This window comes from Bactrocera neohumeralis, chromosome 2, assembly GCF_024586455.1.
Source record: "Bactrocera neohumeralis isolate Rockhampton chromosome 2, APGP_CSIRO_Bneo_wtdbg2-racon-allhic-juicebox.fasta_v2, whole genome shotgun sequence".
Classification (NCBI taxonomy): domain Eukaryota; kingdom Metazoa; phylum Arthropoda; class Insecta; order Diptera; family Tephritidae; genus Bactrocera; species Bactrocera neohumeralis.
The window spans coordinates 14,373,989-14,390,354 of NC_065919.1; the positions used below are offsets into that span (position 1 = coordinate 14,373,989).

Consider the following 16,366-nt stretch of genomic DNA (forward strand, 5'->3'; position numbering starts at 1 on the left):
GCATTCATTTGTTGTGTGATCTCGTGAACGGAAGTGGCGCGCGTTTATGCGCCTAAAAGCGGTTCAAATATAATTTGGCGACGGGATATAAAAGTGCATTTTAATTAAAAAAATAAATAAAATAGAAAAACTTAATATAAAATGCATAATTCGTAATTTCTCATTCAATGCGTGAACTCAATGGTTTTTAATATAAAGTGGTGTTAGGTGTTTAATTGCAAATATAAAAATATTATCATTATGAAAATGCAAATAAATTGTGCATATGAAAAATTAAAGTCACTACTAACTGAATGAGGTAATCTTAAAGTACAAAAAATTATAAAATTAAAATAATATGAAAATGCGTATTTATAATCGATATGCACCTCTGATTGTTAAAAGAAGAAAATAGTGCAATAAATGTTGACGCTCATGAAAAATAAAAAATTAAGTGGAACAACTAATGTGTAAGCAGCCATGATGCAATAATTAGTATAGTGGTCCCGAGGGAGAGATTTGAGTAGATTAGGTTTAACGTAATAAAGTGTCGCACTCCGGCTTAAAAACGCCAATTTTTGGGAAATTAAGAACCAAAAAACTATTTTATCGATTGTTTTGAAATTAAATCGAGATATATTTATACATGTTTCAAGAATAGATAGTGAATTTTTGAAAAAATGTATAAAATGTTAAATTATTTTACAAAAAGGTCCTTCCAATGCTGCAGTGATTCCAGTCTTTTGAATGAAACAAAAAATTAAAAATTATCGTTAAACTAGAAGATATTCTCCATAACTCCGACCTACGATTAAAAAAGATAACAAATTTAAAAAATAACAGCGCTTAAAAAGCGAATTTTACCACAAATTTTGATTTTAGTATTTGGTCTATGAAAATTTGAATTCTGATCAGTTCAAATCCCGATAAATCATTGTATGTAGAATTATATACAAGGCAAAAAATTTCATAATATAATAATAACTGGCGAATGAAACGCGTGATGTTTTGATCCAACGCCTGAATCAAAGCGGAATTGTCCGCATAGACTTTAGATTACATATTCCCACAGAAAAAAGTTTAACGGTGTGATATCACACGATCTTAGTGGCCAATTGGCCAGCCCAAAACATGAAATTATCTGCTCACCGAAGTGTTCTCTCAATAAATCCATTGATTGATGCGATGTATGGGAAATGGCGCCGTCTTATAAAAACGAAATGTTACCGAGTTCACGAACTTCAAGTTCAGGCATCAAAAAGTCGGTTATCAAGGCGCGTTAACGGTCACCATTGACGGTTACGTTCTCACTGGCATCATTTTTGAAGAAATATGGACCGATGATTCCATCGGCTCACAAACAACACCAAACCGTTGTTTTTTCTGGATGAAACGGAAGCTTTTGAATCTCTTCAGGTTGATCTTCGTCCCAAATGCGGCAATTTTGCTTGTTTACGTACCCATTGAGCCAGAAATGGGCCTCATCGCTGAACAAAATTTTCCTCGGAAAACGTCGGATTTTCTTGGAACTTTTCAAGAGCCTATAGATCAGGGGGATGTCGCTTTGAAAGTTTAAGCGACTTAAATTCTTACACAACCTGTATTTTGTAAGCTTTCAATTTAAGAGCTTTACTTAAAATGAGCCAAGTCGTTCCATACGTCAGTCCAAGTAGCTGTGAATGACGCCGAATCGACTCTCTACGGTTATGTTTGCTATACTTTCTTCACTGTGTGCTGGACGTGGTGTATTTGGTCGAATATTATCCAATAATGAATGCTGGGTCTCAAGACGGATGTTGTGAATAGTACGCTTAGTAGGTCGATTATGTAGACCATAAGTAGAGCGAGTGCTCGAAACACATCCTTTACCGAACGTGGTAAAGTTGAACGAACTTTAAACGTTATTCAGGAGTAAGTCTTTTCATGACGAAAAGAAACTTCGTGTTTTAATTTTGTTTCCTGTTAGGAAAAAAACAAACAAAGGTTGAATAAGTGTTACGAAAATTTACCCCATATTTAATGGTCAATTAGTTAGTTAAAATCACTGGCATTTCAAAGAAACGAAAGTTATATATCGCCAATATCGATCGAACAGGACCCGTTCAAAGAATGACTGACGACTGATCGAATGCATTAATAACATGATTAAACCCAATTTTATTTGGCGATGAAAAAATGTTCTATCAACAAGGCAACGCTTTGACTCATTCAGCTTGCGATACAATCCTTAAATTGAAATAATTGTTTTTTGAACTAGTCCCCCATCCATACTGACCAGATTTGGCTCTTCGCAATTACTTTCTCTTTCCCAGACTCAAAAGGTGTTTCGCTGGAAAGCGATTTCACACAAATTTCGATTAGGTATCGTTACAACATATGTATGCCTTACTATAGATGAAGATTATGTCGAAGAATAAAGCCATGTTTTCTTTCGAAAAAGTTCCTTTGTTGTTAGGCCAAACGCTTCTCGTCTAGTACTCCCACCACATTTTCCATATTTGAGCAAATAATGAGTGATAATAATATGTAAACCAAAATGTTTTTGATAACCAAACTCATGTAAAACATTTTTATTACAATACATATGCAAAAATCAATAACCTCAAATATCCCTACTTAAAATGTCATCATAAATTAATGATAAACCGTCCAATAAGAGTCCGAACAAACATCATCAGATAATAATCATATTTATCTCTTTACATAGAACGCTTTCCCAGCTAATTGATAAGGAAATCAAATTCACCGCACGTGGTCGGTAGAGCCGAAGTGTAGAGGGGTGGTAACAACAACATTGATACCGATGATAAACAAACTAATTGTTATCTAACGACAAATCTACAAACAATAGACGACAACAGCTGTGTGCTTCCGGAGAACACTTGTTCGGGTGTAAAGCGCACGTGTAGGACACGCGGCCCGTCGTATATACGAGTATAAGCCATATCGTTTTGTGACGAAAGTCATAAGTCAAATACGAGTACTGAAATCGGAAGCGACGCGTGCGCGCACTTAGAAAGCAGAATTTTTGAAAGGAAAATGCGAAAACTATTAAATGCCAATTATTCAATTAAATAATTGTGTTTACGAACGATTGGACGAGTCAACAAGTGAAGGGAATTACATTAACAACAACAATATTAATACACGTCAGTCCGCACCTTTGACCAATATTACCGCAAAAATGTTTTCCCTCGACAATTTCGATTTGGAAGCGACAATGGCGCGACACTTTTTCGAAGGCTCACAGGCGACGAATGGTTCCAGCTCCAGTTCGGAGTTCTTCTTCGGCGATGATGATAATAGCTCGGAGAGTGATGAAGATGATGCGTATAGCAGTGGCTTCAATAGTGATCAAGAGAACAATGAAAAGAGGTGGGTCACATGCAGTTACAATGGCGGTTCGTTTTAGTTCTGATATCAATGCTTTCTTTCTTTTCGAATTTAGTCGCTTGCATAAGACGCGCCGTTTGAAGTGTGCCTCGCAAATGGCTCAACAGCGACAAGCGGCCAATTTGCGTGAACGTCGTCGCATGCAGAGCATCAATGAGGCATTTGAGGGTCTACGTTCACATATTCCCACTTTGCCATATGAGAAACGTTTGAGTAAAGTGGATACACTGAAGTTGGCCATCAGTTATATCACTTTTCTGAGTGAGATGGTGAAAAAGGATAAAAATGGCAATGAACCGGGCTTGAGTTTGCAGCGCAACTATCAAAAGGAGCCGCCGAAGAAGATCATCCTAAAAGATAGAAGTGAGTAGTAATAATATTTCTTACAACTTTGGTTTAGCGTTTAGATGAAATTAGATGAAATTTTAAATTTGTCAAATCTCGGTGTTTTTGCTCGGCTTATTTTCGAGATGTGTTCAAAAAATAACTGGAATTTTCTTTTTTTGACGAAAAAAATATTCATTCGTTTACATTAATGCTGTCGCCTTAAAAATTATGCACTTATGCCAGCGCTTCTCCCAATCGTCGAAACACTTCTCAAACTCAAACAAGGTCAACGAGGCCTCAAATGAGGTAGACGAGGAGAAAAAGCTCCTTATTTTTAGAAATAGGAAAAAGTCATACGAATATGGCGGTTGGGGCATCGGTAGTATATTGTTTTTGATCATGAATTCACGAAAAAGTAACGAAGTGTCAGCTTTTGACAAACGAAAATCGCTAACCTTGTAAAAACTCGTCAAATATCCACATAATAAAAAAATTTTGACTTTAGACTGCCCAAACACGAAATTTTAAAACTGCTGTTGTTTTCTAAACATATCTCGTGTATGGTATATGGACGTCATAGTCGAGTGATTTGAGAGTAAGTTGATTCGATTAGATTAAATTTTAAGGATTGTCCTGCCACCTGTGGTCTATTTTGTCCTCTCTTATAATCCAATCTTACAACTTCGTTTAACCCAGTCAATTCAAAGAGACTTAGTGAAGCTCCTGGGTTTATGGTTGCAATGTATTCTCTCATCGAAAACAACTATCCGATAGCCTGACTGCTTCTTCTTGCCATTGCGGGGAAATCCAGCCTCTGTTGTCTCTGCTCTTTGATCGCAAAAGCGACACTGATCTGTGTAACAGTACCCTAATTTGTGCAGATGACACCGCAGCTTGCCGTAACCTGTATAAAATCACACAAGCTGCCATAATTTGTTTCGGGGAAGAATGATTAGTTTTTTGAATTGTTTTTTTTTTTTTGTACTCTCCCAGAAACAATGTCGCCTGTCGAAGCTCAGGCACTTGAGAGTAAGAATGGCATGAGGAGGATCATAGATCTACGGGCTTCGCTAGGTAATAATTGTTTTTATTTGAGCGAAAAATTTTCAGCTACTTGCTGATCATTGATGTTATCCAACCATAGGTTCGGGAAGTATTACCAATGTGAAATTAAAAGGCCTCAATTGCTTTAAGGAATGCTGTAAAGGAAACAATAAACATATCTCTTTTTTAAGCGAACACGTTAAGTAATAACAGCAATTCAATTATTTTTTCGAGTTCAACGAGGAATTTTCAAGGAACTGTAGTCAAAATCTCCCGAATTCGAAACTAAAAACAGAATTGAACATATGTAAGCGCTTTGCGTTGCCAGAGATGTAGATTAGAACTTTGAAGAGATCAGTTTGCCACTATTTTACAAAAAAGAACTTCAGGTTTGGTGGAGATCTGATAGTTTGGAGCTTCCCTCGCATTTTTATACTCTCGCAACAATGTTGCTAAGGAGAGTATTATAGTTTTGTTCACATAACGGTTGTTTGTAAGTCCTAAAACTAAAAGAGTCAGATATAGGGTTATATATACCAAAGTGATCAGGGCCGTCCGTCCGTCTGTCCGTCCGTCCGTGCAAGCTGTAACTTTAATAAAAATTGAGATATCATGATGAAACTTGGTACACGTATTACTTGGCTCCATAAGAAGGTTAAGTTCGAAGATGGGCAAAATCGGCCAACTGCCACGCCCACAAAATGGCGGAAACCGAAAACCTATAAAGTGTCATAACTAAGCCATAAATAAAGATATTTAAGTGAAATTTGGCAAAAGGGATCGCATTAGGGAGAAGCATATTTGGACGTAATTTTTTTTTGGAAAAGTGGGCGTGGCCCCGCCCCCTACTAAGTTTTTTGTACATATCTCGGAAACTACTATAGCTATGTCAACCAAATCCTATAGAGTCGTTTCCTTTAGGCATTTCCATATACAGTTCAAAAATGGAAGAAATCGGATAATAACCACGCCCACCTCCCATACAAAGGTTATGTTGAAAATCACTAAAAGTGCGTTAACGGACTAACAAAAAACGTCAGAAACACTAAATTTTACAAAAGAAATTGCAGAAGGAAGCTGCACCGAAGCTTTTTTTAAAAATTGAAAATGGGCGTGGCCTCGCCCACTTATGGACCAAAAACCATATCTCAGGAACTACTCCACCGATTTCAATGAAATTCGGTATATAATATTTTCTTAACACCCTGATGACATGTACGAAATATGGGTGAAATCGGTTCACAACCGCGCCTTCTTCCAATATAACGCTATTTTGAATTCCATCTGATGCCTTTTCAGTATAATACGAGTATATACATTAGGAACCAATGATGATAGCGGAATAAAACTTTACACAAATACGGTATTTGAAAAATATGTAAATGACGTATAATGAAATCTCGATTATCACTTTATCATGCGAGAGTTTAAAATGTTCGGTGACACCCGAACTTAGCCCTTCCTTACTTGTTCCTTATAAGCGTGGTTGGAATTATTTCCACAAATGTGGGTAAAAATCTTTAAGAGATCGGTTTGGTGGAGATCTGATAGTTTGGAGATTTCTTCTCTTTTTATCTCATAAAATTGGTTGGATATCTTTGTCGTTCACTCCTTGTGAGCGACGACGTGGGTTTGTTAATATTTTTTTGAGCTATCACGTGACGTTGTGGAGCATACCAAAATTTTTGAAGGTTAATAACCTATATATGTACATACATACATGTATATAATGTGTGTACTTCACTTATAAAAATTATATAAATTTGAACTGTCCATTGAAATATTCGCCGACTCAATTGAACTAATTATTACTCATAAGCAGATCTTGCACGCGATGCTAATGTTATACAATCATGCTAATCATGCTTTTTGACATATGTATGTATGAACATCAATCAAATTGGTCAAGCGTGTACGCCCACAACTGAAGCCACGGGGTGGCTTAATATCGCATAATAATAATTTGCCTTAAATTTCGTATTTTTCACAAAAAAAAAAAATTGTGAACGATTTTATATTTTTGGCTGATTGAACAGATGAAATAAATTGACGACTCATAGCTTGAATCGGGTGTTACCGCGAATTTATGCCGCAAGCTGCACACTCAAATGTAGATCCTTTGAGCGTGGACACCAGCTTGAACTCGATGTAATACACCGCACCGCTAATACGATCGGGTGGTGGCAAACACAAAATTCATTTGCACACAGCTCACCCATAGACATAAAACCACACCACACACACATACCCACAGGCATTTGCGTGCAAGTTCTATATTAGTTACTGCTTACAGCAGCCACAATAAGCTGCTAAGTGTGACTAATTAGAATTTTCACACTTTTCTCATGAAATCCTTCAAAAAAAAGGTGCTCGTCTAAGTTGAAAGGGGAAGCGGAAGTATCGATCATTCAGTGGCATGCAATGCGAATTTCTTAAATTGCCGATGATACTCTCAGTGTTTCATGTGTATGCATGTTGCACGTGGTATTTGTGGCAATACCCTATACCATACACCTTCTTCCCCTTCTGCAGCCGCTAATAAAACCATCTTTAGTCACGGTTTTTGGTTAATAATTCTTCTATTCAAATTGAATGAGGTGGCAGCGCATGCAAAAAAGGGGGTAGGCAGCAAGGGTATTGCAAACATATATGTATGTATATACAGTTATATATTATAAATTTGGATGAATATAAATTGCGTTCTGCAAGCGACTCATCGTGAACCAAAATGACAAACATTTATGTTTATTAGCCCTTATTTTTTTTAACTGAAAGGGTGCAAGTAGAAACGGAAAAGCGTTTAAAGTTTGTTTGCCGTTTCAAACATTTTTTTATAACTTATTTTGGAGTATTTTTTTTTAAGTTTGTCAAAACAAATAAATTTCAATTTTACTAGAAAGGATGTGCTCTTTCAGTTCCTATTTTTCAACATATGAAGATCACTTTAGAGATTGAGTTATTTGAACCGGTTTTGTATTTTTTAATTTTGAACTGATATGCTCGTTTGTAGATATTTAAGCGTTTAGTATGTTATTTATTTGTAAATAAATACGTTGATTTATATTTTTTGAAATTTCAATTTATTTTTTGAACAAAGGTTTAATCGATTGTTATAAGATAACCACTAAGTGGGTTGTGGTTCTACTTCATTTAAAGGTACGGGTTTCTATTTAAATTTCTGTAGTCGAATGGCTTCGAACGTAGCCAAACTCGCTTTCTTCTTCTTCTTTAATAGCGTAGACACGGCTTAGGCGGTTCTAGCTGAGTTAACAACAGCGCGCCAATCGTTTCTTCTTTTAGCAATTTGGCGCCAATTCGAGATACCAAGTGCATCTAGGTCCTTCTCCACCTGATCTTATTTCTCCAACGGAGTGGAGGTCTTACTCTTCCTCTGCTTCTCCATGTGGGAACTGCGTCGAATACTTTCAGAGCTCGAGTGTTTTCATCCATACGGACGACATGACCTAGCCATCGCAGCCGTTGTCTCTGTCGTCGTATAACTCATACAGCTCATCGTTCCATCGACTGCGGTATTCGCCGTCGCCAAACTGCAAAGGACCATAAATCTTTCGCGGAACCTTTCTATCTCGAAAACTCGTAACGCCGACCCATTAGATGTTGTCATCGTCAATGCCTCTGCACCATAAAGCAGGGCGGGGATGATGAATGACTTGTAGAATTTGGTCTTTGTTCGTCGGGAGACGAAAAATTGACGAAATTATCTACGACATCGAAGTTATGACTGTCAACAGTGACGTGGGAGCCTACTCGAGAGTGCGAAAACTGTTTGTTTGATGATAGGAGATATTTCGTCTTGCCTTCGTTCCTCACCAGACCCATTTGCTTGGCTTCCTTATCCAGTCTGGAGAAAGCAGAACTAACCAAGCGCGCGGTTGTTGATGGCAAGGATATCAATATTATCGGCGTACGCCAGCAGTTGTACACTCTTATAGAAGTTAGTACCTTTCTTATTTAGTTCTGCAGCTCGAATTATTTTATCCAGGAGCAGATTGAAGAAGTCGCACAAAAGGGAGTCGCCTTGTCTGAAACTTTGTTTGGTATCGAACGACTGGGAGAGGTCCTTACCGGTCTTGATGGAGCTTTTGGTATTACTCAACGTCAGTTTACACTGCCGTATTAATTTTGCGGGGATACCAAATTCAGACATCGCGACATAAAGGCAGCTCCTTTTCGTGCTGTCAAAAGCAGCTTTAAAATCGACGAAGAGGTGTTGTGTGTCGATTCTCTTTTCACGGGTCTTTTCCAAGATTTGGTGCGTGGTGTATATCGGGTAGGATGTTGATTTTCCAATCACATCCCCAAGTGCAATTCTGGTACAAAAAATATGGCATCAAATCTTTTCGCCGTTTAAAAACTGTCTATTCGTTTAATCCTTTATTTTTATTCCAGATATGATCATGTTTCGAACTTACATTGGCTTCGGGGCAAACATTTTAAACTAAGACATCCTGTATTAGAAAATATTGTCGTCGCAAAGTAAAAAACACACGAAGATATCGACATTTCAGCTTCGAATATATGTTAACCATTAGTGTATTCATTGAAAACCCCAAGTGAAAGAATCTCAATAAAACATAAATGTCACGACAAACAGCACCAAAGCATCGAACCACATTTCAAGTTCTTATAATTTTTTAAGCAAAAATAACACTGGTCTACAGTGGTTTTACTACCTAGATATATGTAAGAGCCCACATATTTGTGCCCATAGTTCATGAAACTATCTATGGTTTTGTAAGATTTGCTCTCGTTTATTTCTAAATCTTTATTTCCAGTTTAGACCTGAAAAATTAGAAAACATGAAACAAAATAACAGTTATATTTGTAATGTTTTGCTTTGCAAAATAAGGATACATTTAAGTAAATAGACAGAAAAATGTCCAAAACATCTGTTATTCTTCAATAAAACGCCTTTCATGAGCTCTTATTTTATAGAGGTGGCTATATCTTTTTAATGACCATCAGTAATCTGCCATTACATGACGATCTCAACAACCTTGATACCATTCTGTCATCACTTTAAGATCTTGGTTGAGCTGCTCTCTCTGTTTTTCACTATAATTTTCATAATTATCTGAAAATTTATCCAGATGTTTGCGCAGATAGTTTAAGTTCATATTCAAATTTGTTTCTAAAGTCTGAGAGTTTATTTTGCATAATTTCTTCATAATTTGGTGCTTTATGGTTACCTAGGAAGTTTTCGACTATCAGCACAAAACATTTCCACAATTCGCTTTCCAGAACAGTCAAGACATTGATAAAATCTCTATTTTTAGTAATTTCCGTACCGAATATTCCACCATTCAGCTTTTCCATATTGCGTTCGCAAATTTTTACTTTTATTAATTTCTGGAACAGTTGAAAGTTGTTCTTTAAGAGCTTTAAAAGCGATGCAACAAAAAATTGCGTATAAACAAGTACACACTACAACAAAAATAATGTAACAACAGATAAGAGGAAACATGCAATGAAAATATAGCAAAAAGCAGAGAAATGGAGAAAATCAACATAATCATACCGTGAGAAATCCGTTTTACGCCAACAGATGGCAATACTTCAATAGACCACTCCATACATATTGTAAATATACCCACGTCTGTGTATAGATGTGCATATGTATGTATATACATATGTATGTAGATACTATATGTAGCAGTATATGTTCGAAAAAGTTGAATGATTTGGTGCAAAGCACCAAAGGTACGAACAGCTAATAAACACCATTGAAGATGAGTGTACAAGGTGGCATAGGTAAAATAGTGGATGTGGGTGCTTGAAAGGAGGAGTAAATTTATTTTCCATGTTTGAGACTATTTAAAGGCTTGTAGTGTTAATTGTGAATTGTCCTTGAATTGATAAAACTTTAATTTTATAGTTACACTGATAGTTTAATAAAAAAATTAATTTCGGTTGCACCAATGCTAGAATATCCTTCACAAATAAAATAGTATCGATATCTTGTTATACATATAAAGAAACTTTCCTTACAAGTGCTTGATTTTGATCGGTTCCAACAAATAAGCAGTTTACTGCAGAGAAATGGACAGACTACAAATTATTTCAAACACTGAGGGGCTTGTTCACCTACAAACATTTTTGACTTCTTCGCATCTCAAACTCATAAATCCATGTTTCTTTAGCTGTTATAATGATTTCCATGAATGTGGGATCGGAATACGCACGTTCAATCATGTCCAAAGCGACCTATTTATGGTACTTTTTTTGAAAAAAAGTCAGCTTTATTAGGACGAGTCGATCAAGACCGCGTTTCATACACAAAATATCCACTAAAATCTTTCGAACAGACTCGCGAGGGATACTGAGCTCTCTTGTCACCTCTCTAACACTTGCCTGAGGATTTTTAAGCTCTATATCCTTCACCTTTTTAATATTATCATCTGTTCAAGAGGTCGAGGGGCCTTTAGAACGAGGCATGTCTCAACGATCTCTCGACCGTCTTTGAAGGCTTTGTACCACTCGTAGGCTTGTGTTTTTGATGAAACTGAATCAACGTAGCCTTTTCCAACACTCGCAGCGATTCCGCACACGATTTTTGGTTAGAAATACAGAATTTGAGGAAACTTTTCTTCGAGATTTTTATCCATTGCAAAAATCGCAACGCACTATTGAGGAGTACGGACTTAAGCAGCTGCTGTAAACAAACTGGTTGACAGATTTAAGGACAGTCCTACCAACTGAGCAAAATATGTGACCTGGTCTACGAAAAGGGGGCTTAGGTGTCAAAAAAAAGGAGAACAATTAATGAGATAACGAGAAACTGACGATATTTTTAACAGCTTTTCCCAGAAAACTAGTTTTCGCACGTTAGCCCCCTTTTCGTAGACCAGGTCACATATATTTTTTTTGAAATATAATTTATCCAGGAAATTTAATTACAATTTCCGTGTGCGTTTTTGTCCCAATGTATATGGATTCAAGGGAATAATTATTTTATAGAAAAGTTTTTATAAATCGCTGACATCGGACCGCGGATATACGTATAACGGTGAAACAAACTGATTGATCAAAAAAATCATACAATCGGATCCACGTAACCGAAATGGACCTGGATTTTTATCTGGCAAAGATTGACAGTTCGACTCATTTCTATAAATTACTTCAGAGATATAATGTATTAACAACAATCGGATTTGCTCCAACATTTATCTATCGTGAACGTTAGATCCTTCTCAAAGACAGATAGACTCATCCAATCCTCTACCCCATAAACGCCGTTATATTTTATTAACTGTCCGTACTAAGCGCACGCCCTGTGCATTTTCACACCAACAGGCAACAAGTAAGCACCGAAAATAAGAGTAAACCCAACAGACACATTACAAAGAAACTGACACCAATGTAAATAATGGAGTGAATGCTGCATTTTGTTAAGTGAAAACACTTGAAAAACACCATTCGTGCACTTCAAACACAGTGTCTGGGAAGCGGCGCAGCTTGACCTCACCCTTCGACCGCCCACACAAAATATCTATGAAAGCGCATCGCTTACCGCCGCAACAAATTGCACGAAACTTGAGCTGTTTGGCAGGAAGCTGGTGGCACACAGCGTAACGCCCTCCAAGCCAGTCCATAAACCAGTGAGAACAAGCACATCTTTGCGCAAACCACTGATACTTGCTACCCTTGGTGTTGCAACACGCGCTGATTGGCAGCTTATGCTTAGCTGCGCTTGTTGTTGTTACAACTGCCGAAAATCCGAACATGCAACACTGTACAGACACACAGAAAGGATAATTCGAATAAAAAAAAAAACAAAAACAAAGTGCCAAAAGGCAATCAGCATGCGAGTTTTTAACGTTTTGCGCAAACACACACACACACACACACACACACACACATGCATGCACACTTATTTGCCAAACAATAACAAAAATCGAGAGCAAAGCGGCAAGAACTTGCGGAAGCATAATTGTGGCACAGCATGCAGCTGCAATAACAAACAGGACGAGGCAGAGATTATGCGCCGTCGACATCTTCGTGCTTACCTTTGCTCATCGTCCCTCTAATGGGGTTGTAATGTTGCTGCTAATGGATTCTTGATTGCCAGTGCAGCAAGCCGCCAGACGGCTGGGGTTCGTGTAAACATGATGCGAGGCAGGCAACGAAAAGATCGAAAGGATTCTACAATGAGTTATGTTGTTGTTGTTTTCGTTTTAGTTGTAATTGCATTTGTTGGCATTTTAATTGTTTGGGCGTTAAAATTGTTGACACTTTCATTGAAGAAATCAAGCACTGAGCTAAGCTCTTTATTTGAGCCGAGGCGAGTACGATGTAGATACAGTTACGTGTCCACTTAAAAAATATAAGATGATATTTCTGAAATAATCTGCCATTCAGGGATTTTTTAATAATCATAGTTTTTATTTACTAGAGAAAACACATTTTTGTATCCACATACAATATAAGGGAAGGGTTTGAAGGTTAAGATGCCTTCGACGTTCTAATGAAAATAAAAACACTCCAGCTCTGAAAGTATTCGACGCAGTACCCGCCTGGGGAATTAGAAGAAGAAAAAGACCTCCACTCCGTTGGAGAAGGACCTGGCTGCACTTGGTAAACGGGGCTGTGACCGTGTCTACGCCAATAAAGAAGAAGAAGAAGGAAGAGCTAAGTTCGGATGTAACCGAACATTTCATAAACTTACGACTTACTAGTATCAAAGTCAGGTAAAAACCTTCAGGTGCATAAGATTTGTTATATGGGGTCTAGGGCAAGTTTCCACTTGAGTCTTGCCGATATATGCGATTTAAAATAAACTGGAAGTTCAAAGATTGTTCTGTCAGGTATTTGGGGCTAAAGAAATTGTTAAACCTATTCAAACCATTTTTGGCATACAGACATACTTTTATTAGAAAAGGACTCGCTCCAAATTTCTATAATATATATCTTACAAACTGACCGATATTTTCGATCAAACGCTCGCAATTGGAGTTTTGATCCATATTCGGTATCTGGAGGCTTCAATAGTTTTGGTCCGACTTGGACAATAACGTGTACTATTTTATGCGTTCAATTCAGCCGAGGCCGCAATCCGATGTCACTCGTTTTTTTTTGTTTGAAATATGGGTTTTCACCGAAATGTGGGCTGTGCCACGTCTATCGTCCAATAACGTTCCCGGTTCCTATAGAGTCCCATGTATCATCTTAGGTGTCAACTTTAATGTTTCTAACGCATTTCTTCTTTCTTCTTTATGGGCGTAGACACCGCTTATGCGATTATAGTAGAGTTTACAACAGCGTGATGTTTCCTCTTTACACAATTTCGCGCCTATTGGAGATTCCAAGTGTATCCATGTCCTTCTCCACCTAGTATTTCCAACGAATTGGAGGTCTTCCTCTAGCCCCGCCCCTGTCTCTTAATTCGCTGAACTATGTCGTCGAATATCTCGTACAGCTCATCGTTCCATCGAATACGATATTCGCCGCGGCTAATCCGCAAAGCTTCTGCACCATATAGCAGGACGGGAATAATAAGTGACTTATGGAGTTTTGTTTCTGCTGCTTAAAATTACGATTCTGTCGTAGAAAGACAATTGTTAAGAAAACTCTGTAATTTTCCCACACTTTATACCAATCTCTCTTACTAAAGTCCGAAGTTTCTTCTTTAAGGTTAAAATATTTCTCTATAAATTCCTGGAATACACGAAATACATCAAATTGTCTACTTTTACAGGCGGCGGTATTGCTCACTCGCTCTCCTGGTATCGCAAGGGTGACCGCTATCCGGGCAGTAAACTCTATGCACGCACCTGGACACCAGAAGATCCGCGTGCACCCACACACAGTTCACATCACCAGCACAATCACAATGGTGTACACCAGTCATTGGGGCAGATGCCTTTGCAACAGCAACAGCAGCATCAGCAACACCAAATAACAACAACAGCACAACAATTTCACAATCAGAATAGCAATCAAAGCGACGACTCAACCAGTGGCTACAGCAATTTAGGTGAAGGCAGCAGCACTGGCGGCGGCAGCACGTCAACGGAGGGATATTGCGGTGGCGCTGCCGACGGTATTGGCGCGTCAAAGTTGCAAAGCGGTGGTATCAATGGTGTGCATCAAAATGGCATCTAAACGGAATTATGACGGACCAATTTGAGAGTGCAATTAAGAAGAAGAAGTGAGAATGCGGAACTGATTTCTGACAACGATGCTAGTCAAGAGTGTGTTAGTAGTTATTACGATAAATATGTAAAAATATTATATAAATAATAAGTAAAAGTTCTTCTTCGACGTCAAGGCAAACACCAAGCTTCTGCTGTGAAATCCTCGCGAACACTTTAACATAACCTCTACAAGTCATGATGATAAGTCATATTTACTTATTTACAAGTTCTTCTGTGGTATAATAATTTTAAGTTATTATTTATTTAATTATAATTACTATTATTAAGTCTAAAACTCAACCTATCTCTTTAGAACGATTCAAAAAAAGACTGTTCTAAGTCAATACAAGTTTCAAAACTATCGGAAATTCGTGTTTATTCATTTATGAAGGTTCTGTAAGTAAAAAGTAAGTGATAAAGGGAAAATTTTGTGGACAAACTGACAGTTGAAGACTTGCAACACTCGGCGTGCTCCAGGAAAAAGAACATGCTGCAAGTTTTCGTGACACTTAGTAGGAAATTGTACAATGAAGCCGTCTCTAGACACCAAAAAGAATTAACTGGGAAGCCACTAAGAATCTAGGTTGAATGATAAGAATTCTTGACCTCGTTAAATTATTGCAGATACTTGTAAAAAGTGGAAAGGCTTTAAGAATTCATTGCTTTACTTAGAAGACCTTTTCCAATTAACACAAATTTTCCATTTCTGATTTGAAGTATTTTTTCCACAAGCTCATAATTAATTTAACTTGAATGAAGTGGTATAATGGAGTATGGTCACGCTTCCGGGTAAGCAGTTATAGTGAGAAGGCTATATCCAATTCCTACTCTTGCATCCTCACCGCGCTTCTTAGAAACGTGGCCTTGTGTAAGATGCGGTAGCCACCCCGCCTGGAACCTGAGGTCACGTCTAAAATAGAAGCTTTACCGGAACCGGGTCCGTGTGACATTTACTACAGCGGCTATATAAAGAAGCGCAAATTCTGATTCGTGTTTGGAGAAAGGTTCAGTCGTCGAGTCCTGGCATTCACTCTTTAGGATGAACATCTAGTCACAATCTGTATAAGAGCCTAACTTTTCAACATAACACTGATTTGCGCCTACGCCAGACGGAAGAGAAGGACGATATGACTGACGATGCCTTTTCGGAGGGGCTGGAGCGCGCTTATGACGGCTGCCTCCGCCACGATGTAAAAATGTGCTTGCCGATTTTAATGCCAGGGTAACAAAAAAAAGGCATCTTTGGTACAACAGTTGGAAATCCAGTCTCCGTGGCGGAACCTCTCCAAAAGGATTGAGGCTGATCGACTTCGTTATTGGTTATTTGTAGTATTACCTTCCAGCACATGAAAATTCACCAAACTACTTGACTGTACGTATTGAAAAGTTCTAAACAAGATCGACAAATCTTCTTCAGGCTGATGGACGGCAGTGAATGATGACGATGGAATGGATTTCTATTGCCCGAC

At 37.9% G+C, this 16,366-nt stretch overlaps 1 protein-coding gene across 1 annotated transcript; it reads left to right on the top strand.

Annotated features, from left to right (window-relative positions):
• Positions 1 to 15,265, top strand: LOC126759672 (protein twist). Its single transcript, XM_050474671.1, has 4 exons — positions 1 to 298; positions 2,687 to 3,354; positions 3,428 to 3,735; positions 14,459 to 15,265. Exons 2-4 carry the CDS (start codon positions 3,035 to 3,037, stop codon positions 14,863 to 14,865), a joined length of 1,035 nt encoding a protein of 344 aa, XP_050330628.1. The 5' UTR covers positions 1 to 298; positions 2,687 to 3,034; the 3' UTR covers positions 14,866 to 15,265.
• The last annotated feature ends 1,101 nt before the right edge of the window (positions 15,266 to 16,366 follow it).

Coding starts and splice junctions, on each gene's coding strand:
- LOC126759672 (XM_050474671.1), top strand. CDS start 3,035: ATGCCAATTATTCAATTAAATAATTGTGTTTACGAACGATTGGACGAG. Junction 3,355..3,427: donor CAAGAGAACAATGAAAAGAG/GTGGGTCACATG, acceptor TTTCGAATTTAG/TCGCTTGCATAAGACGCGCC. Junction 3,736..14,458: donor GATCATCCTAAAAGATAGAA/GTGAGTAGTAAT, acceptor CTACTTTTACAG/GCGGCGGTATTGCTCACTCG.